The sequence below is a fragment of the Anopheles ziemanni genome, chromosome 2 (assembly GCF_943734765.1).
Source record: "Anopheles ziemanni chromosome 2, idAnoZiCoDA_A2_x.2, whole genome shotgun sequence".
Lineage (NCBI taxonomy): Eukaryota > Metazoa > Arthropoda > Insecta > Diptera > Culicidae > Anopheles > Anopheles ziemanni.
The window spans coordinates 92,262,060-92,286,542 of NC_080705.1; the positions used below are offsets into that span (position 1 = coordinate 92,262,060).

Consider the following 24,483-nt stretch of genomic DNA (forward strand, 5'->3'; position numbering starts at 1 on the left):
TATTTTTGTTGCACTGTAGAATCAACTCCAACACGAACCGCACGCAAAAACGTGGGGAACGACATCCAAAAGCGCCCGATTTATTTCTCGAAATCCCTTTGCCGCAACGTGTGCCAGGCGTCTGAATTATGCTCGTCCGTGCAAGAACTCTCCACCGAAAAAGATGATTTATTGAAGTCTTAATATTTACGGTTACGTATGATTGGTTGTGCTGCGCTTTCCGGTTCGAAGCGAGAAGGGTCCACCGAGAAGTCCTTGTGTGCGATTAATGTACTACCACCCCCCAGGTAGGTGGGTTAGTGGGGTGGGGATTGCGTGCTCGGGCCGATTTGTGACGCTCGACCCACAAACACGGTGCGCTTTATGAACCGTTAATTTGGGTTTCGAGGTGTTTAATATTTTTAACCCGTCATCTCCCGACCTTCCGCGACCGGTCTTCCTCGGGTTTCCGGCAGCATTATCCAACAATTAATGTGCCATCGGAGGGGGAGGAGCAGGCGGGGGGCTTCGGTGCAATCGTTTAAGGATTTATTTTAGCAGCAGTACCGTTAGGTTTGGGTCACCCTGAACAACAAATGCAGGTCGATCGAGCACAAACAAGAAGTCGGAATGCAGGAATTCGAAAACCGAAATCGAGCTCCGGCAAAGCGAAGGTAATTTTTCACACAGGATGCATTATGGTATCGCTAGAGTCAGGGCATAAATGAGAGTGGGAAAAAGAGGGAAAAAAACCACCAGTTAATGAACGTGGAAATATGTTTCAAGAAATCAATTTTTGTCCACGAGGTTTGTGGCAACCTGTTTCTCATTAAGTGTTATAACCTTGCATTGAGCACAGTAACCTATATTTCGATCGTGTCAAATTGAACTTGACAATTCATAAATCGCTTTGCAAGTAATTGGAATGGAGAAAAATAATGAAATATTGCTATCTAAGAAAAGGTGCATTTTTAAAGAGGTTTTTCCAATACGAGATATATTTTATACATAGTTTACAACAAATCAAAACTAGAAGCTTACAGAAAGTACTTTATTGTAGCTTCATTCATGCGATCTAACTTGCAGCGATGCAAGGCTTCACCATCTTGTGCCATTTTTAGCAACCACGCTCGTGCCAGGTGCAGCAAGTGCATTTGTTTGGAGTAGCCCTCCGTGCTTAACCATTCATTAAACAAGTTTGCTGTGTAATTTTCTCTTCTCACTAGCCAACCACCAGTGGTACTATGCTGCATTTGGGGAGTCTTAGCACCAAGTTTCCTCCGAAGGGCTAAGCTTATGAGCCTGAAAAAACCTCTAGCATTATGTCTTCTTTGGTCGTTGGCGGGACTTGTCGCATGTTGGAATCGGCGGCCTTTGGGTTACACAAGCCGCGGGAAGGCTGCCTACGATGCCGTCGTTTTTTTTTTTACAAGGCACCCATGTGAGCGATCTTTTGCACTTGTTGCACGTGACCGACCCCACGTTCCACCGACGGATGCAAGAGAATGCAGAAAATTCGTCCCGGGTTGCAAAAAGGCGGAAAATTTACATAAATCTAATGAGCAATCAATTAAGCTCGACAGAAGAACGCGAGCAAAAAGGAAACTAGTTTGCTTCCCGATTTGGCCACTTTTGGGGGCCCGATCGCCCGGGCGGAGAATGTCGGGTGGTAAAATTTGTCCGTTCCAACCCAGCCTCCCCCCGATGCCTTTACCAATCACGGACGGATTGATGGGCGCATTTCACAACGCATTCGCTTTCCAATCGATCCAATGCGAGCAGGGCGTCATTACAAAACGGACAAACAAATCCATTCCGCTACGCTGGGTGGAAAAGCAGTAGGGAAATAGATTTAATTGAAACGTTTCAACAAACTATTTCAGCACCCCAAGCTCCTTTATGTTGAAAGGCAGCTACTTCAGCAAAGGTGAGTTCATTGCCTCTAAAGCTGATTTACAAAATGTTCCGAACCGAAGGGACAATTAAAGTGAAGCAAAGTGTTGAAACAGGCCCTGCATACTCACTTACTCTCCAATGTATTTTCCCTTGCCCTGTTTTCGTTTACTCTAGCGTCATTAATAATGATATCAGGTCGAATTTATGCTAATATTTATCGACCGAGAACAACGCCCAAAAACATGCTCAGCATTTACATCCCGTGTTTGCGAATTTCCCAGCCAACCTGCGAAAAAGGAAGGCGTGATCGCATTCTCTCCTCCTGTATCACTGCATGAAGGCATGGAAAGCAAATTTGTATACGCATTTTTACACCTTTTGCCGTGAACATACCCATGTTGCCGTTTTGTCTTATCGGTGCTGCAAATTCCCCTGGAAGGGTTTGGAAAAGTTAAACAAATTATGTTACGGTCTGTCGAAAAATTCCTGCCAAACCAACGAAAATGTATCGGGAAACATTGTGCAAGAAGGAAAAATAAAACGAAGTTATTTGGACAAATGTACGATCGAGGGAGGAAAGAAGAAAACAGAATTTGTTCATGTATATTATGATTGCTGCAGACGATCGTCGAGGTGTAAGAATAATTTATGTCGAAGTTAAATGATGATGCCAACGCGAGGAGTGTGGGTCAGAACATCCAACCATCTTTGCCGATTTTCCTCTGTCCGAATCATTTGCGGATGCTTCCTTTGTCGATGCAACAAGAAATACAATTACTTCGAACCCAATCGCAACTGCAATCTTTCGCAGAAAAAAATCAAATCGATGCGGGAACTTGTTTTGTTTGGAGAGGGGACGCTACGGAAAAGCAAGCAAAGGATACTTGCAGTTTGCTTAAGGTTATAAGTTACCGATTAAAGAAAGAAAGCGTTCACTTGGCGAGAAAGAATTGAAAAAGTCACGGAGTCGGCTGGACCAACAACCATTTCCGGTTGGGCAAATGGCCAGAACCTCGGGGTCGAAAAGGCAACCTGTCAGTTAATCATATTTTCCTCTTTTTCGTGCTTCTCACCTTGTTTTTGGAGCGGAAGAAAAGGGGTAAAAATCGATGATAAATGATTCAATAGCGGATTCGTGTGTACACCTTCGATTTGGTGTTACTTTTGCAGTTCGTTCAATTTAAAATTCGCACGATTCTTCTTTGTGAACCTGGTCACAATTATGCAATAAGGTTTACCCATTGGCCAGAGGTGTTTAAAACGAATCTGTATCCTCCGATTTTATTATGGCCGGCTCTGTAAGGGGTCAACGAACGAATCGCTCTCCCAACAACGTTCGATTAACGGTAATGCAGAGGAATCGTTAAGTCTTGCAGACACAAGAACTTTAAACTTCATCGTGTGTGGTTTTTCAGAACAAAACACTGAAAACAATACCATACGCTAGAGTACCTGTTCTAAACGAGCGATGAGCACGTGTTTAGAATTCCTCTGCGGAGGAAATTCCTCATAAGCTTTGCTTATGAATGAAGGAAAATGCGCGCCATAAAGAACGACGACCGTAGACAGGATGGAGCCCGTGAATAGAGGAATTAGACGAACGTGAACAAAACAACAAAGACCGGATACGTTTATCGAAACGTGGAAGAACGTCTCGATCGGTAGCAGGAAAATAAAAACCTAATCTTTCTTCATCCTCAGAAAAGACACTTTAAATGTTTTGATCCGCATCATTTGAACATAAAACGGTCGTTAAATATTCCATTCGGGCTTCCGTCATTTGTCGCTGATCGAAAATCGTTTTCATTATGTTTTTGAGGTTTTCAGATGGAAGGACAAGTAATATTAGGTGCATTTCTGGTTTAGTAATTAAATTGTTTGTTCTCGAAGGCCATAAATGCATGCCATTGCATAAAATATAAATATTAATTAGCATGAGAATAAGCTAAAAGAACTTAACAGTCCTTCATTTAAAGCTAATAATAAACAATCGTACAGAACAAATTTAGTTCTCGAATTCCAAACATAAACGCATTTCCAATCGCAAGCATACCTTGCTGGTCTGATCTGTCATCAATCTTGTTGGAAATGAGCCAAACATACAATTTTGAATGCTTGTCAGCGATTCCATTATTACACAGTCCGACATGTCAGGGTGTATGTTTCTATTGTGTTGCCCCTAATGTTGCCGTTAATGTGTCAGAGCATGGGACCGTGTGCCCCCATTCCGTTCGGCTTTCCTACCACAAAGTGTTACTTAACTGCACCGGACTCATGCAAATCTATTTCACGCATGCAAAGCAAGATGGCGGAGGTCGGTGGGAGATACGATGCAACCGCGTGGATCGGCTTAAGAGTATGTTTATGTTGCGTTGCTTTCGGTTCAGATTCGGTTGCATACGTCTGAAGAAACCTTCTCACTTTTTTGCTCTGAAAATTGAAAGTGTTCCACTGCAATACACTTAATCACGGCAGCGTTGCCGGAGGCTCAGCCTCTCAAAAACACGAACACACCCACCGTGGCGTGCAGGAGGGCGTAGGAGACAAACATGGCGACTCTGACCACACTAGGGCCCAACCCAAACAACAATTGAACTCCAACCGGGTCCCAAGGTGGGAAAAAGTCGCACAATTGTACTGCTCCGGTTTTTTCGACTCCTCCGGACCCAATTTACCCAACGCGATCGTCGGCACGCACACTCCAACCGAGACAGCTTTCAGGGCGACCCTGGCTTGCTGGTTTAGGTGTGGGACGCCCAAAGTTCTGATGGTGCAACATACTCGATTACGGTAGTACCGAAAAGAACTGAAGCTCGTTGCTCCTTCGTTTACCCGAAGGGCCCGTAATTGAGCCTTTTCGTGTGACCTGCATCTAAAAGGCTCGAGCGGGAATTCCAGCGTAACGTTCCATCGCTTCCAACATATGTTTTTGGCCGCTGGCGAGTCAACCTTCTCGAAAATCCGCTCCACCGTAGTGAGCGAGAACGAAATCCGCTGAATAATGCACCCGGCCCGACGACCGAAGCAAATACACACGATTATGCCGCAGGTTTGATGCGAAACTGTTGTTATGTCATCGATTTATTTTGACACAAGTGACGGATAATTGGATAGCGGGAAGGGCGGCTTGGGAGGGAGTTCCGAGGAACTAAAGACGCATTTGCAAATATTCGCTGGAGGTGATGACCGTAGCTATTTGCTATGAGTACACAGTCCTTGTCAAGCGGCACGACACAATTAATCGTGCACTATTGAAAACTATTGGGTTTTACACGATTTCTACGTATTGCTAATATATAAAACGTAAATTGCTCAAAGGCACGAAGTTTAATTTATTTTTGGTCGAATCAGTTCTACAATTTTCCTTAAGTCAGTTTGATCAGACATCCCTCCCTAACCTAATAGTGATCAAAATTGATGCCACTTTGATGGCGTCTTTCGCTTTGAAATAGAAAGAGACTTCAACGAGTGCCAAGTGACGAACCCAACATCGGTGGAAGAAGCGCCTGCTCTGTTGTTTCTCCTAACGATCGGGGTATCGTAATATTCATGTTTATGGAACCGATGAACATTGGCTCGCATCGACCGGGTCAATCACGGTGAGGGTCGTTGTACGGCGGTTTGAAGCACCCTGAAGACGAACGGATGGGTTGAGTTCACTTGTCACAATTTTTATTTTCGCTTCGAGCCGACAAACAGAAGCGACCAATCAACGCCGCATCCAAACGAGGCAGGCGATAACCCTACCAGGCAGCGTTGGATATAAAACGATCCACTAGCTTTGCCGACAACGATTGCATAACCGAAAAGGCAAGCAAGCGCGAGCGCGCGCCTTGGATGTCTGATTGGATTTAGCGTTGGATTTCTCATGGCAGTTTAATTTGTCCATGCGATCCCGGGGGGGATTTCGTGAGTAGGTTTGTTTATTCTTCATAAAGCTGTTACTATTGTTTATTGGTATTGCTGCGCTGCGGGCCTAGTTCGTTCGATTTCAAAACAAACCGAATACGGGCTTCACTCCAAAATTGACCCGATTATACGTTCGCATCCGATAAAGAGGTGCATTTGTAAATTATAAGGCGCTTCTTCGAATCCATTTCAACCGTTCACCGTACTTTCAAGAACCTTCTTTCAGTGAACTTATTGCCACCAGCAAAAGCTTGCACCTTTACATCAGTTTCCGTCTTCGAAGAGATCTAACGACGATCGATTAGTGTTACATAATGCAACAATACGCATCATCAGCTCGATGTTCGAACCCATCAATTTGACGTGAACAATTTCGAACAGTTAAAGGAGTCATAACGGAACAGTGGTCGGATTTCTTTCAGCCCAGAAGTTCCGTTAGACCCGCTTCGACCACTAAAGAGCCTATACCAGTTTTGGAGATAATAATTGAGTGCATTCTCTAGAACTGACCTCCGTTCGATCACTTCATTTTCGTGCATTTGATGGATGTTTTTTCGGGCGATTCCATTTCGTTTGATGGGCGGGTGCGTAGATGATTTCGAGCATAGCTTTTTGTGGTCGAAGAACTTGTTTGCATCGATCAATTTTTGGATCCATGAATAGTGAAAGTAGATGGAGGGAAGGCATTCCTCAGAACTTTGATGATATGCAGCTTTGATGGACCATATTAAACTTGATTCCTCTTTCTCTACTTTCAGGTAAATGCATGGTGTTGGAATTGTTTGGAATAGATTGCAATCGTGATGGTATGGTATTAGCGATGGCGCCTCAACAATCGGTATTCAACCAGGAAAGCTTAAACGGAAGGTCGCATCTCTAGAAACAGTTGAAGTGGACAGTCATTCTTTATAATCAAAACTTGAGTCAAAGCGTGAACTATTAACGAATCAGCCGTTACGTAATGGGAAAAGGAGAAATTAAATTCAGGTATCAGACTTAGTACCGTTGGGTGCAATGATCCTCACCATCTATAGGAAGAATAAGTCGACTCAAGAACTCGTGTTTTGAAGAAACATGCGGCGAACCAGCAATGTTGCATTTGGGTGCATATTTATGTACGTCACGAACAAACACGGCACAGGGCAGACCATCATCATGGAGGCTATTAACCGAGCAAGATGATAAAAATGAAGTATCGAACGGAACAAGAGCATCGTACCATTTTCCATAGGCCACTTGCTTGAGCCCCCAACGCGTTCATGTAGCCTCAAATTGATCGCTACCATTCAACGCGACATTGATTTTTATTTCCAGCTTCCATTCGGGCTTCCTCGCGAACGGTCTAGCTTTTCTATGTACAATGTACACTATCCTATCCTCATGACCTTCTCCATCCGCGCGCTTTGGCCTATTGACAAGTGGCCTCTGAAATTATGCCTCCGCTTGTAAAGTTCGTGAGTTTCTGAAGCATCCAGAATGGCGATTAACAAGAGCGAGTCCATGCTCGCACCGTTAAGCAGCGGAAGTATGAATTATTATGGCAATGTTTACAGGCTCCTCCAATCTGAGGATGCACCGCATTCGTACTTGTTCGCGAGTCCTAGCCCCATGTCATGTCATTCATTTCGCCAACCCGTGCCCGGGAATGTAGAATCGTTTTCCGCCCTTTACCATGATCGCAGGTGCTTTACTTCTTCAGATGATAAACCGCACATTCCATAATGCACACACACATTATGCTGCATTGGAGGTTGCCCTGATGGCTTGAGGAAGGTAAAGACAACAAAACATGCTACATGAACTCAACTGGAAACGAACGAAAACAGCAAGTCGCTGCTTTGTCGGGCTGTAATAACATTTAATGAAGCTCATAACTCACGCATCTAGGTCTCTCCTAACATGGATGTGGGTTGTGCCCTTCACCCATTGCTTCGGAAAACCAAGCGGATGATCAATGTCAGTAAAAGGCTGGATCTGACAAGATGAGTCTTAACGTGAATGATCCTTGGAATTGGAGGTAGATTTGTAAAAGATGTCTTGAAAGTACTTATCCAATGGCACATGAGCTTAACTGCTTGTACAACGCATATTCACTCTCAGTTTATGTGGGCTGTAGAAGAATCCACACATTTTTTCCAATAAATTATATCAAAATTATCCTTAACTCATTGGGGAGAAATCCCAAATCAATCCACAAGAAAATCGCATGGTTTCAAAGAAGACATGCTTTGTACTCGAATGCGATTGAGAATGAAAGGACTTCTCGGTAAAGTCAGATTATATCGTCTGACTCGATGCAGAGGAAAAGGATTCTTTTTACAACCGACAGAGAGTGAATTCCTTCGTACCCGGAGTGGATTTATTTCTTCTTTATAGCACAGCATTCACTTCTTCCGATTCCGATCGTGCGGAACCTCGCGCGGAAGATGCACGAACAGAAGACGGCCATTAAGGTGGACATGAATTCTTTCCACCGTTTTCTTCCACTTCCTCCTCGGGCCCGAGATCGATGTTGATTCCACCACGGCCTGTGTCGAATGCGGCATGTCTTCCGTAATCATAACTCATCGCGGAGATAAGACGCAACCGGGAGCGTCTCGGGGCGCAACATGTCCGGCGTCCAGCTGACACATGTTGACAGAAACAAGGCTAAAGGAGGACGAGGAGGAGCTGGAGACGATCATGTATTTATGATTGCTGCGGTGTGGCAAATTTGTTGGCATATATTTGAGCCAAAGAGGGTCGTGGGGATCGTGTACTTCGGATTGAAAGCGAATCGCGAACATGTACGGTTGACCTTGTAGGCGATTTGTCCGATTAGAAGGAAGAAGTCCGAGTAGAAGGATTAACTCCACGTTTGGTTATACAGCCAGGTTATTCACGCTGATAGTAGGAGAGTAAGATGATATTAATTTCGTGGAAGCATGCTGGAGCTCATAATATCAGGTTTAAGACACTCAGCGTTCCGGGAAATAGGATTGCAGTTTAATGTCAAATACTGACTTTCATATGAGTGTTCAGCAGGAGCTCGAGCATGGAAACTTTCACTACATCTACCCTCCAACCATGTCAAATTAGAAAAAACACGCTTGACTTCCTCAACCTCCACGAGCGAACGCATTCCAGAAAGCTGGACAACCGTAGTTTATGATCTCCTTCCCAGGGCGCTCCTCGGGTGTATCCAAAAGAGGCAAAACAGACTGTTCGCTGAGGGCGCCTCGGTACACAAAAGTGCACACAACAATGCCCAGGTACCCAACAATCCACTATAAACTACTCACCATTGAACTGATCACCATTTTAATGGCAGCAAGTATGTCTTCAGCTGCTCGGTAGCTCGTGAACCCTCCGGAAAGCCACGGTGAGCTCTCGTTAGGATCAACCGATGTCTTGCAGGCATGCATCGAACCCTCTCGGTTTCCTTTCGCAAACCCGCAAACAGGTGGTTCTGAGACTCGAGCGCGCGGGGATTGGCGAACCAAACAAGGAATTCATCCGTTGGAACTACAATCTTAAATTACCCCCGAAGCCTTTTGATCCGATGTCCGATTAGTACGATCTAGCTGCTGTACGATCGGTTCACGTTGGAGGCAGGTTCTGCTCGGGGGGCATTTACTATACGCTGTTTGATACCGAGCCTCCCGCCGAAACCATCGATACCGTGTGGGAACGTGGTGCGCTTCTAAGCCCCTACTCGCTCCTGATCAGAGATCAGCGAGCACCAGCTAAAGATACGAACCCCAAGATTGGTCTTTGCCAAAAGCAGCTACCCTTTTACATGCATAGATGTAGATTCATCTACGAACGCTCGGTGGAAACAACAGACGCCCGCGGCTGCAAAGCAAGTGTTGAGTGATAGTAAATCGTTGCAAATCGTTGTGGTGCAGCCAGATAGTCATCAGCCCGAGATCAAACGTGTGTGCCGTCGTCGGACAACGTCGAAAGGGTATTATTAAATAAATCGCTTCCAACGATAGTAAACAACAATAGGGAAATCTTACTCTCGAGTTGGTGGCCACTCTTATTGTACTTTAAACGTAACACTAATGAGCAAAACGAGACTCAATAGACTTTATGTTCGATTGGACTGGTCTGTGCTCGATCTTTAATCGAGCAGTTGTTTAGAAGCAGTCGAGTTAAATTAAGGTAATTCCTTTCGCAAATCAAGAACGTTCCAATCAATCTTATGGTGCTTTGTTCAGTGCATTAAGTTCTTTATACAGGGTTTACCATTTGATAGGACAAAATAATCAGATGATTCCACAAACGTGACAGATGACAAGCCAAGTGAGGCATGTATAGAACAATCGTGGCAGATGATATCACAATTGTGGGAGACGATAGCACAAGCCAGTACGGTAGTGTCAGTGAAGTACAAAATCGCGCGTATAAACGCAAGTCAACGCGGGTCAACAAGTCTGTCGAATCGCTGTGGATTCGTTTATACGCGCGTTTGACAGACCATCCGTACCGGCTTGTGCTATCGTCTCCTACAATTGTGATATCATCTGCCACGATTGTTGTATACATGCCTCACTTGTTGTTGTATACATTCATCTGTCACGTTTGTGGAATCATCTACTGCGTTTGTGGTAGCATCTGATTATTTTGTGCTATCAAATGGAAAACCCTGTATTGTAAAACATCCAGCGTACGATAAAGTTAGCTCATTTTTAAAGAAAAACGATGCCTCACTGGCAGAAGACCTTATTTCTGTGTAATAAATGTAACTTCTCTTTGTTTATCGCTGTGTTACCGACGCATGCAACCCTTCGCCACTAAGGTTCTCTTTAAGCCTTTTTAAGGCAACCGTATTTCATGCGCGGACCCGACATCTTCCGGCATGATGCACTGCCATAATTTTTCACTTACGTACATTACCGAAACGAGCGAAGGAAGAATCATGTGTGCACGCCATGTGCATGTACGCAAATAATCTCACCCGGGTGCAATTAAATTCCTTACGATCCCTTCCTGTGCCATTCTTGGCGCACGGACTGCTCCATCAAACCGCCGGCCGTACCGTCGCGGCGTGTGTTGTCAGATTGTACTACATACAGCCCGGTCGTTTGTGTTGTATGTTTTGTGCCCACGTCGTACAGATTCGCAAATGCGTCGGTACAAGCGTGCGACCCATCTCCCGATAATATCGGTTTTTCCCTCTGCCCGGGCCGCGCCGACAATTAAGAAACGTTTATGCGCACACCGCACGCAACGGTGTCCGACAGATTGGTGTCGTACTATATGTGCCGGACGCTGACCACCCGAGGGAAGGATGCACCAAGGAGCAGCATCTTACACGGCGCTGCAGGATATGGTTCTATGTTCCCAAGGGGAGAAAAGAGAAGAAAGAGAGAGTGAAGTGAATAATTGATAAAGATAGCTCGAGCAGGTCGAGGATCACATGGATCGCGCGTGAAGGAACCTATAGGAACCAGATGAAAAGAACTTAATCATGGCACCATTAATGCAGACGAGAATGATATTGAAAACGATTCTAGCTTGATTGATTCGTGGGGGAAAAAACCCCGGGCACTCCGGGGACTTGGCCACCAACAAATCCCCTCCTCCTAGGGTGCCTAGATTCCCGCCAGCTCTTGCGCCAAGGCAGGTACAAACCAATTAATTTACCAATCAATTATGGTGCATCCTTGGGCGTCGCGAGTGTTGTTGCATCTTCCGAGGGAATTTACACGATCAACCTCTACGGATCGGTTGTGCCCACAAGGAGGTGTTAAAAATTGAACATCGTTAAAGGAGATACCTTCGAGCGCGAAGTGCTTGGGTTTATTCCTTCCATCCGCGAGCGAACTTCAATCCAGAGAGTCAATGAGTTTGTCGTCGTACTTGGTAGTCCCTTTTTGCCTGCGGGATTACACTGCAGCCCGGAGATAAAACCAAGACATGACACTCCAGTTTATTAAACGCTTCCTGATTGGCTTTGTGTAGTCTGCAATCTGTAAGGTGTTGTGTGGGGAAAAGAAAAAAAACAGGAGTACAAACGTGGACAAGCCAATCTTGACTGCAATCACGTTCATCGAGGGTGTTATTTTTATCTCCGCTTTATCTCCTAGCGCATGTTTGCTGAGGCAAGCAAACGATGCACATCGTTTAGGACAGATTCGTGGCAATGATAAAAAAAACCTTTCTGACGTATCATAGAAAAATGACTCCACAACTTTTCCGTAGCAATTCTTCGCAAATAATGAGAAACTTCGACTCTTTTTATTTCCAAGGGATTCGTTTTGTGCTCCGGAAATAATGCTTCAAATCTTGGAAGAGTGTGATTGCAAACAGAAAAAAAGGAGAAACCCACACTGTCGTTATCTTCGAACAATTGATTTCGCGACCCAACTTCATTATGCTTCGTTGGCTCGACTTCGAAGAAAACCAGGTTATGCCTCGCTCAACGAACAAACGTACACATTGTTTTGTAGCCGACACTGAACAAAACGGGGCCAACGTCGAAACGGTTGCGTATTTCTATCAGCATCGAACTGATTTCCACAATAACCACAATGAGCATAATTGTTTATCACTTCATTAGCATAATTTTGGATGCGGAGGTGGTACGGGTCGGCGAGAAATTAATCGGAGCGTAGTAGGAAAGGCACGGGGCATCGGTCTGAGGGTGGGCGAGTGAAGGAGTTTATGAGAGCGATTGTTTGTTGTATTGGTATGTTGTTCTTTGGCGTATTATCATTTGTGTTGCAATTTTGGAATGCCCCAGATATTTGAGTGCTTTTGCCCGATTCAAATGATGCTGTGTTTGTGCTACAAAATGTTTCTTCTTGGGAAAATAATGTCACGCTCCTCAAGCCCTTACAGTTGGAATTTGGAACCGAGAGAGCTTTTCAAAAATGTCAAATGTGTGTTTGAAGTCACCACTGAAGGGGGTTGTCTTTGATTCGCATACTTTACGATCAATCAATGATTTACTTTGAATACCGATTTGAGAAAAAAAACTGGAACATGGTCAAGTGAGCTGAATGGCTGAATGAAACTTGAGCCCGCCCCAAAAATAGACTAACGGTTTCAAGCAATCATAACTTCCTTTCGCTACACATTCCGCACCGGTTCCGTCGAAATGGAATTGGCCAAGCTAATGGTAAGTCGCTCCAAGGGCAGAACGCTCCGCGCTCCTCGAAAGGAATTCCCTTCCCGAGAACACTTTGGGCTCTGACTCACGCGGGATTTATAAGACTCCAAGAGCTTGGAGCCCAATCCTGCAGCACATGGCGCTATTGGTGCCACTCCTTGCCGGAGCTCCTTAGGCTGCAATGCATTCTCGTCGTGTGTCGCTGGCGAAACCGAATCGAATGCGACTGGCGGCACACTTTGACCACGCGCTCGTGTTAGTTCTCCCGTAGAAAAATATAAGGCCCGGATTATTATGTGTGCACGCAAATGCATTCCGGGGAGCGTGCGCACGAAAGCTCAGCTCGAGGCACGTGAAATTGAGTCCGCCACGGGGTTTTCCGCCGCGCACGTGCACTCGTGGCTTATGGAGCTTTTTCATCGGACGGAATTTACGAGCGATCGGAGCGCAAATTTAAGGCAATTCAGTCTGATTTATGAACCACACAACAAACAGCCTTTCTTATTCTCACCTCGGGTAACAGGATTTTAGTCCGGGAACGCCACAAAACCATCGATCATACGCGAGCTCGTGTCAATCTAGAGTCGCTAAGATAACCGTTTTGTCGTCGCAGGCGTCATTTTCAGCTGCGTTTAAAGACAGCATCGTTTAAGACCCCACACGCCGATCTCGAAGGATCTCCCGACGTTTGCCGCTGACGTATGGGCAGCTTAGAAGGGTTTTGCTGGTTTGATTTTAATTTGACGACTGTGGCCACCGTCACGACAAATCACTCCAAAGACCTTGCCGCGCCTCCATTGCTCCCTTTTCGATAAACATGTACACAGTCTCATAAATCGCCCATTGAGACCATTACCGGTTCGCGGCCAGAGGTAATTCGTTTCCGTTTCACGGATTTACCACCGGTTCGATTTAGTTTCGATCGACGGCTAGGGAGGGTGGGTCCGGCGACCTCGAAGATATGTCACTTTTTCCGCCCGATAGGCGACCGTTATGGTACGTTTCGATGATTGACTGACTCTGCCCTCCACGACGCCGACCAGCGAATTAAAGCACACGCCCGACGGAATCGTCAAGGTCGCGTTCCTTCCATTCGACTCGCCCTCACCCCAATTCGCCCCGTACGCTGTCCGGTACGTCGAAGGTGAGTTTCCTGAGGCGCCGTGAAGGGTACCCGGTTTTAATTTCTCAGGCAAATAGACCAAAGCTTCGCGAACGTCGTCCATTTCCGAAAGGTGTGACCGAATTGGAGCAATCACACTCAGGGCCGGTAAATGTCTCGGAGCCGGGCGGTAAGCGCTCTTCCTTCCCGAATATGTATACCACCCTCTTCCCTACCACATGGGGGTGTTGGTTCCAAGGTTCCTCAGCACCGTTCTTCAAGCGCTTTTTACTTTTGCCTTACTTACCTACCATTAGATTGGATTTGATTAGGCTCATTGGTGAATGGGAAACTAGTGCGTCTTTACGACATGCCGGGGAGTTCGATCGTTTCGAAACAGACTAACGGCATCTAGCGCTTTGGAGGAATGTATCTTTGAAGGTATATTGACGCTGTTTAGTGCGGGAAACACATTAATCAACCTCACGCACACGAGATGTGCCAAAGAACGGGAGGTATTTACGGTTTCATATTTCTTTGCCCTTACGTTTTTACTTTCATGAGACATGAGAGTTCCAAACCCCTTCACGGGGTGATTGACATTGAACGGGGTATCGCCACTCGAAAAAGAAAACACTTTCAATACACCGTGCACTCGCAAAGGTTCTTCCAGAACGCATCTTCCAGACTTTGGAATGCCCCGAGTAACAAGTGCATGACTTCAACACCACGTTAGCGGAGTGCAGTAAATTTGTTTGCCTTCCCGGCGGGCTCTGCACACCGAACACACTCTCCGTTGCGCTCGTCGACCCTTTATTATAATGATTTTCGCCTTTTTGTGGCTATTATTTTGATAACACTCGTCGTAAAAATGCTCCCTTCTTGTGCACTTCTTCCATGCCGAGATGAGGGGTCCGCGAAATAATGATGCTCGTAACGGATACCTTCCAATGGACCTCCACTTGTGTTTAACGGAGAACGGCGGATGGAGAGCAAGTGACGAACTTCCTGTGTTTTATTAAGAATATCTCCCCAGAGGCTTTAACATAAACAAACCACTGAAAAACTGTATTCTATTTTGTGCGATGTGGGAAAAAAATATTCATCATTAAGAATTTCTTGATGTTTTTTGTTTGTCAAAGTAAAACACTTGATCACTTGTTTTTGTCTAAAAATTTCCATCGAACCCGACACTAATGAAGGTTATATACATTGAGGAAGATTTAAAAATAATGATTCACCTTCAGCTTGCATACTTCATTTCCATTGCACAAGGTCATTCTTACCGTTCGTTGACATCGAACCCCATTCAGCGAAGGGTAACCATACTAATAAACAAAGGAGGAATTTTCTACTTTTCACTTTCTTTTCATAAACATATCACTTATCGTAATTTTGGTTTGGATGCAGCAGAAACACAAAATTCTGCGTTTTGAACGCAACCCATTCAAACCTTGCATGTGTTAGAAATGGCCAGCATTTAATTACAAGCCTTTACAACATAAAAGGACCTCTTCGTGCCCCTCTTTCTATTTATTTTTCATCGGGGAAAACCCCCATTCGCTCCAAGCTAAAAGTACCTTTCACTTTAGACTTTTTTCGTGTTGAAAATAAAAATAAAGTACGAGACCACATGCCTTGCTCGTCAGCGAACGGTCGACCCATGGACGCCCGATAATCACTGTAATAATTTCAAAATTGAATATAATATCAAATAAAGGAGCGTCCGCGCACTTTTCACCGACCGAGCCTTTTGTTTCAGGCGAAAGTGAAGCAAAAAAGATGAGCAAAACGCATCCTTATTATGAACGTTTCGTTTCGGTCTTCCTGCACGGAGGAAATTTGTTTGCAATTTGAAAAAATAATGTTGCAACGAAAGGAAGAGAGAGAGTTTCGGTACAAAAAGAACGCCATTTTTCAAATAATTATGATGGTCGTACTGATAATGATAAGGGTCTTTTTGAGATCCGTGAAATTTAATATTTGCTCTCAAAACAGTCTTCTTGTTATGTATGGTTCGATTTAAAAAAAGGTTTTCGTGTTTTCTAATGTAATCAAAGTTCGTTGAAATATCGATAAAGTTACCACAAAAGCATTAAACTACATGTTTTTTTTTTTTAATATTTGTGTCCAAAGTTGTTCGATTCGGTTGTAATTTCCCTGCGAAATGGAAAACTGATCATCAATCAGCACAAACGATAATGTTGCAATAAGCATCTCACTATGATTTGAACATTTAATTCCCTCGGGCTTTCCTATAATGCGTGGAAATGTTCTTCCATTAGTGCATACCTTAATAGAGGAGGAAAAAGCTTGCCGACTTAATTTTCACTTCTTTCAACTACCGCTTGCCCCTGGGGCGTTCTAGCATTAACTAGTGTGCAATATATCTCAACCATTGATAGTCGTTGCCGTTGTGAAAAAGCGACCGCAATGCTCGCGCATTATCACCTCGCGAAATGTGCCGCAAGCGAAAGAAGAGAAGCCTATTAGCTGTTGCACCATCCTTTGCTAAAGATTGCGGATCCGCAAAAGGATCCCTTCACCCGACGGTGGAAGATGGCTTATGTTCAGCTTATCCTTTACCTCAAGCGAGGCCTAGATACGCAATAGGGTTATCTTCTCGGCAACGAGGGGTAAGCAACTGATCTTGTGATCCAGCTGATTTCACCAAGCTGAGCTGTGTTCACATACCCGTTTTTATAAACGCAATGTTCTACCATCGGGCGGTTCGGTTGCAATGCTGACTTATGTATCTCATCTTTCGCAACACACTGCCACAACAACGGTAACAATAAATTGGCCCAAGCAACTCAACAACGCATCTCGTTTCCCCCCTTGGCGTGGAGTTGGAGTCTCTCGCTCTTTCCCAACCCTTACGCATATCGCCCGCAACCCCTTCTAAACGGCTTTGACGCCGTGTCGGTTGCAGGAACGTTTTGCTTTTGAACTTTTGAGAGCCAGTTCTAGTTCAAAAGATTGACTTTCCGGCCGTATCTTGGAGTAGAACTCCCCGCGAAACCAAGAAGGGAAATAAAGGTGCCAACCGAGCTGGTGTGTGGGCAAAGGGTCAGCTGGGAAGTGAACGTAAGTCAGCTGATTCTGGCATCGATCTTTTCCCTCCTTCTTTCTCTCCTTCTCTCCATGACTGGTGTGGTTGTGTGTTCGTCATTAAGCAACGGTTGGTAGACTAATTTCGTTTAGCCGCGAAACGCGATGCCGGAGTCGGCTCCATGATAGTGAAGGGAAGATAAAAATTAGATCGCCATACGGCGCCTTATGTTCGGGCGCCTGTTGAGGTTCTTTTTTTTCTGCTGCCTCTCGCTTTCGCAACACAAAGCCACACCGGACGGGGGGTACAATCGGGCGGACGATTAGATAGGCGACCTCAGGAGACGAAGGTGTCTCAACGCCGATGCTGGCGATACGGCAGAACAAACGAACCGAAATCGTGTACTCGGTGGTGTAAATGTGCGAACTAGTTTCCAGCACGAGACACATTGCAAGATATTCGAAAGGGAGGCAACAGCATGGGGTGGCATTAGCATAGCGTTTTAGGGAGGCTAAATTGGATCGAATGTGCTAGCTTTTTAAATTAGTTGAGCATTTAAGAAACAGTTTCAGAAACGCATAAGCAACGATCGTAGCCGTCTTGTTTGACGAAAATGAAACAACATGTGTTGTAGTAATTTGTAAGCACTTTATCACGTTGACTGCCATGTCACCCAAAGTGGGTGACAGCAAAACTCAGTTCTAAAAAGTTTTTGACCCATAAATAAATTAAAATGCAACATGAAAATTATAGTAATATTTTATATCAATTCTTTGGGAAGCAAAGTTTTTGTTTAGCCTTAAAGAATAGTTGGTTTAGTAAATGTTATAAACAAATTTTATTAAAATAGATTGTACTAAAAAAATGTGCTAAAAACGCTTGGCAGTCAACGTGTTATAAAACACTTACCTAAGAAGATGAGAACGTATGTTATCATCGTTTGGTTGATAAATCTTGGTGATGAGTTGAAACCATTTTATAAAATCCTTCGTATACTATGTTCATAATGAATCGGTTTTGTGGATTACAAGGTCTTAGTCTAAAGGAAATGGGTATTACTTTACCGTTCAACACATTTGACGAAGTAATTTTAAAGCCCTTCCTTACCTTGAAGTAAATGGAATCGTAAAATCACCGACGTGCCTCGTAATTGGTCCGATGCTCGTCCATTCATCTGGCGTCCTCGAAGATGCGCGCCATCCGAAGACGCTTCGAGTGTGTGTTTTCCCTGCCGCAACCACGTGCGATGATGGATTCACCCTCCATTTAAAGTAAAATTCAATCAGACCCGCGTGTGTGCGGTCCGTTGGAAAAGGGAGGACGGTGAAGACAATCTCCCGAAAATGAGTTGCCATCGGTTTGCCCAACCAATGAATGAATGGGAACGGTTTCGCGCAAACCGTTCGCGGTGACATTCGCCTGTCAGCTGTGACGTGCGCTGTCAAAAGGGACACGTGTCCTTCGATTAGTGTTACGATTCCGAACGATCGGTTCGATCGGTTTCGGAATCGATCAGTCGCACGAGCGAGTGAACGAAGGGAGACGAACGGAAGCTCAAGGGCTTTGGAGCAGGGCCTTCGACAACCGGTCACTTTTCCCACTCGGGTTTCACTGACCCCAAAGATTCTTCTGATCGATCGTTCATGTGGTAAAATAATTAATCATTATCAATCAGTTGCATTAAACAGGAACACTTTCAACAGTACGGAACATCTTTAGGAATCGGATGAAAGTCCGTGAACTTTGCATGATAAATTTCTTTCACACTCATCATTCTGGTGTTTTTTTCTTTCTTTCCTCGTACAGGAACACATTCAGGAAGTGCTGGATAAATGGACACAGATCGACGACGAAATCTGGGCCAAAGTGATCGTCTTCGAGCGGAATCGGCGGGTGGCCAAGGCGTACGCCCGCGCACCGGTCCTGACGATCAACGGTTCCGACGATGGATTTGATGGAATGAGGTAAGTATTTGTGGTACATAAGTTTGGTGTGGCTTTGGTCGGAGTGTCGGACTGTCAAGGCAAGAATTGAAGCAAAATATCTCGGCGCACTTTATTACCTCATTCTTTCTCCACAAACGGAAAGGAAACTTTGAACGATTCATTTTATGCTCTTGGTAGTGCAGAGCTGATTAGACTTCGATGAATGGGAAATTAATTCGTTTGATCGGCATTACGTCACATTTCTTTTTCGATTGAATGACAGACTAAACGACCAAAAAGTGGGCTTGGGGTTTGACGATTTTGGAATGTTTAGTAATGCTTTTCAGATGCTTTGGAAATGGATTAGCTATGCGGAATTTCTCAAAACAGATGACAGCTCAATCGAAACGGCGTTTCATAAAGAATCGTTATGAAATAAACGACCGTTTAATTTTCTACTTTGCGCCGTAGGGCTAAAGGTTGCTCGGCATCAAACATGTCTGGTCGCTAGCCGGAGTTTTCCGATTTTTATCGAAAGCGGAAAATCTTATTACGACAAAATATTATCGTTGTTTTTTGTATCGGTTCAACAATAATTATGCAATCAAATTAGTAAGAAAAAAAGTTTAACGCAAGTTCGTCACTTGCCCGGCTGTTGAACTCTTCCGTTTTTGCCTCCGACGACCTTCCTTTGCGCGAGTGAAAATTCGTTTAAACTGGAACCAATGGTTGTTTTTCGAGCCGGGGAAAAAAATATATACCATTAACATCGACTCGTCTCCCAGTTTCCCCGGCCCCTCCCCTAGTCCCCTTCCTATTGCGAAAGTGAAAGTATTTTCATACGTCGGATGGAGCAGAGTGCCGTTGCTTAGAAAAGGAAAAACGCTGCACATGCCCACTTCCCCAAGCGACCGGAGAGGTATCCCTGCATCACTCCCACACACATACATATTGGCTGTAATATAATCCACCCTTGCTGGGAGAAGCGCACATGAGCACAAACAAACACGCGCCCGGACTAATGGACGATAAATGGATGTGAGCGGTAATAAAATGGTTGCTCGGGTAAAGTACTGCGGAAAAATAATAATAATAATAATAATACTCCACCAACCCCCGGACAGAGGCTCATTGCGCGCAGTTGCGCTTTCCCCGGGCATGAGTTTCTTTTAATTTTTTTTTAGTTCGGTTTCTGTTTTTCTTTACCCGCGATTGCGTAGACTTTTCGGGCGGTAATTGGACAACATTAAACGACTGCAAAACGCACACCACAAGTTTTCATTACATTTTACACGGCCGTTGTTTTTCTTTTTTGGTGTGTTTTCCCCGCGTTCGTTAGCTGCTCGCGAGCCAGTGAGGATCAGTTTTCTAAACTCATCCGTTCACATTCGAGACCTTCTGCCGCCCTCACCTTTTCCTTGATTTCCCTTTTCCCCGACGCTTAGCTTATGTAAGGCCACATAACGGCGGGGAAACAGAACCGTTCATTTATGGTTTTTAACAACCACCATCATAAAAAGAAAATCAAACCTCCCCGCCGGTCAGTGACCAGCGCTCGGTGGAGTTTAATTGAAAAAGGAATAAAGTTGTACCCCCGCAAGTCGATTGAAATGGCGTACAGCAACGTGAATCGGGTTGAACTTTTGATTGTTGAGGCTTAATTAAATTTTCCTAAGAGCTTCATCGAAACGATTGATGTTTCATGACAGTATATCGGCCAATTTTTGAACATATTTTCTTTCTCATTCATATATTTGACAAAACGAAACTGTTTGTGCAATTTTGCTGCAAATAAAATGCAACAACGACGTAGAACCGAACGAAATAAAACCTCAAGGGCAGCTGAAGCGGCGACCCTAATGTTTCCCGCCATTTTGACCGAGCCCTACGGGCACAAAATAGTTCAAACCGTGCACTGAAACTGACAAATGGTTGGTCATTTTTCAAACGCGAGTCTCCACGGTTTTTAGGGGTGGTTTGGCTGGCGTTTAAAAACCGCTGACCACGAGTGGTTCTTTTGGTCACCACTTTGTTGGAAAGGAAGTAAACTCGCGCTGTTCGTTAATAGCTCTATCAAATGCTCGGCTTAGGGTTGGGCTGGACTGTTTTATTTTTTTTTCCTTTTGGCAAGTTTATCGCTAGTGCTAAAAGGTACGATTATTTTTATCGCAAATCTACAACAACTGCGACCACAAGGTTAGGCGGTTTTTGTGCGACTCGTAATTGCATCGATGGAAACATGGGATATTTATCCGGCAACATGTTCACTACATGTTTGACGAACAACGTTGGTGTCCACGGATTTACCAAACATCCTAGAATGTGGTTTCCGTGGTTTGTGGTTACCGAATACGAACCACCCTCCGGGTTGGCGTAAATACCGTCGAATATCGGTGGACCTCAGATTTGCCTCGAGAGATTATGTACCGTTAAACGATGGAGAATTCCTCACCTCCACAAATCATCTTCGTTTGGGTTTGGTTTGTTTCCATTATGAGCAACTTTACAGAACCACGCCGCACGCCAAAGAGTCGATCGCCATTGTGTTGCCTTCTAATTGACAACATCCGCTTGGGTCTAATGATGTCGCGTGAAACATATCGTTCCCTAACCATCGACATTTTCCAACGCAACGGCGTGCATGACGCCCGCCCCCGCATCGCGCCCTGCTCATTCTGGGTCCATATGGTTTCGGCAGGGCCAGCCAGCCTTTTCCTGGCCCAGTGCTTCTTGAACTCAAGAACGCGCCAAACTGTACGCGTCTCGTGCGCTTCCGAATGCAATCAATCTTTTGTGTTTTCCAGCTGTTGTTTTTTTTTTTCACTGAACGAAGCGCGCACGAAGAATTTGCTGCTGCAGATCTGCTTCCAAGGCTGCGAACATCCATGCCGTTTCGTGTGTGGATGTGGACCAGCGCCGGTTTCGCGTTCGGCGTTCCACCAAACTGACCAAAGAGGTCGAGCGGACGACAGCTGTTAATTTGCTATTGTTCTGCGCCAGCCACCGACCGGAGAGGCCTAGAATCTGTATGGGTTTTGTTTAGCTTTTCCTAGGCTCGTGGACGCGTCACCCAAACATCAAGATTCCTATCGCATAGTTTCGTACGCTGCAGCACGAACACAGCGAGTTGCAGCAAAAAAGAAGAAAAGTTATCCACGGGGACCGTGTCAATGCGAACTAACAAGCACCCAGAAGGGCTTGAAAACCAAATGGTATACAGACCCAGGGCCTCACGCCATCTTTCTTTTTGTCAAACCGTTCAACGTTCGACATTTCAGAGCGGATCATTCGTTCGCTCGAGTGTTTTTTAAATTGTTTCCAAAACATTTTTAAGTGTATCCCGTTTTCCCGGTACAATTAGGGGCTTTAGAAACTGGCCTGTAATTTCCGCGCCCCGTTTCTCGTTTAAATCGACGACCCGCCACGTCGTGCCGGTTTCCGCGAGGGAAAAATCAATTATCCTTCCATCCTGCCTGCCTCTCTCTTTCAAGCGCATCATGTGCGCGTCATATTACCAGACTTTTCGCAAGGATGCGAAGATTTATGACGCGCATCCTTCGCTGCCCACGTTGCAAGCATTAGGGGAAGTTTCAAATGGTTTCCAAATTGGTTTGCCCCCGAGGGGTGTCCACAAATTGATTTCCACTTTTTTGGACCGAATCGTCCCTTTTTCCCTGGTTCACGTACACACACGGGTATCAGAGACGTGAAAAGGAAAACCTTGACCGATCTTGTAGTCGATCGTGTCTTGCAGGCGTTCCGTGCTTCCCGTGTATGCAAAGTTCGACTGCAAAGCCGTCGATCAACCAGCAGTGTATGTCCTGTGTGCCGGCAAGTTGCTCCCCGGCAGTATTTATGGCAACCACGAGCCAAGCCACACCTTCTGCCAGTGGCCCTGTGTAGAGATTTATGTGCTACAGCGGCAGCAAAGCGTTTGCAAAACATTCCACAGCTCCGGTCCGGTAGCGCGAGATCGACAGCCAACTAGTTCGACCGATTTCGTAGAAGGCAAGAACCAGGAAGTACTGCGTACTACGCCAGAGGGTTTTTTTTTCTGTTTGCGATCATTTCTTTTCCACTTGGAGAGCTCATCTGACCTTCCATCATTTGGCGTTCGTTCAATGTCGACTAGAGTGCCGTTAGACAGAAACCCTACGAGAAATGGGCAGATTGTTTCGGAGTGAAAATTTGCGTGAAATTTTCCCATTTTCAGTTTGCCGCAAGGAGTTCGTCAATCTGTATTTTAAATCGACACGTTCGGGAACCGTTAGGGTAAATTACTTTGTAGCAAGGTTGGGGATTTCATTGGGTTTTATCTGAAACATATGGGTCATCAAATTGTTTTCTATAAAGGCATTAAAAGAAATTCTGTAAATAAAAAGAAAAAATGATTGCAAATGATTCGCTGAGCTAATAATGTACACAACTCCTTTACGATACTTGATCGATCATTTGACGATAGAAATCTGCTAAACATATTGTTCCCACGGTGTGTCAAAAACGAGAAGATAAAACGGTGCGTATAAGACAAGCCAAGACAAGGAATAGAAGAGCGACAAATCATGTCCCGGAACTGCGACAGTGACAGCACTGCATATGTCTCTTGTGCAAATGTCACCGCCAAAAACGAACCACCTGGATGGATGGTGATGATGTCACGTTAAAAATTTGAATGCGCACACCACAAATCAAAACAAGCGACGATGTCAATGGTAGGATGTCCTATCCGGATGGTTTTTAAACGGCTAGCGCCATCTTCGCCACCCCTCTCGATTCGGTAGCCAGAAGGTCACTTCAGGCTAGCGACTTCACTTTGACATTTTTGGACATCTTTTGTACTCCTCGGGTTGAATGGAGATCTTAGGAACCTCCCCGTTTGCTGCCGGAAGCGTTCGCGTCCGAGCTATTTAGCTAATTGCAATTGTATCGAGGCATAGTTTGACGACTTTCGGAGACGAATTCCATGAACGAGGAAGCTTCCTTTACTCGACACTACCGGGCGTGGGAACGCCCAAAGAACTTCCATGTGCTTCAACAATAGTTTGTGAAGTACATCAACGGGGTGTCGCTCTTTTCGTGAGTTACAGTCCGTAAAAATGCCATCTTTGAAGCGACACGGAAAGAGACAAAGCTCATAAAACTCTAGACACACAGGATTTCCTACGAGGGTGTGATCCACGCGAAGCGTTGTATGCAGTTTCGGACTGCAGTTTATGATCCGCTGGCGTTGACGCAAGCGGAAGCCCTCCATGTTGACGCTATGATCCGCGCTCGCCGTTGTCAGCCGTAATGGTTTGAGATCCATTTGTGATTGCGACCTGGGTTGGGCTCGCGTTTTCGATTCGTTTCGGGTTCGGTTCAAAGTGTGCGCAAGTTCGCGAAGAGGTTGGCCACCGACACTGCCACTGGCGAGGGATGCGGGACCCACGATAGGCGGGGATTATTTCCTTTCCACAGCGAACGCAAGACGCAGGGCGGACTGGCGACCGCTAGCTTCTGTGGCCGCACGGAGCTGCGCAAG

General features: G+C 45.2%; 1 protein-coding gene across 1 annotated transcript in view; it reads left to right on the forward strand.

Moving 5' to 3' along the window:
• Positions 1-24,483, forward strand: part of LOC131280954 (uncharacterized) — a 119,647-nt gene that overhangs the window by 82,801 nt on the left and 12,363 nt on the right. Inside the window, exon 3 of the mRNA XM_058310200.1 lies at positions 18,844-19,001. Coding sequence (XP_058166183.1) covers positions 18,844-19,001 — 158 coding nt within the window. The remainder of the gene's footprint in view (positions 1-18,843; positions 19,002-24,483) is intronic.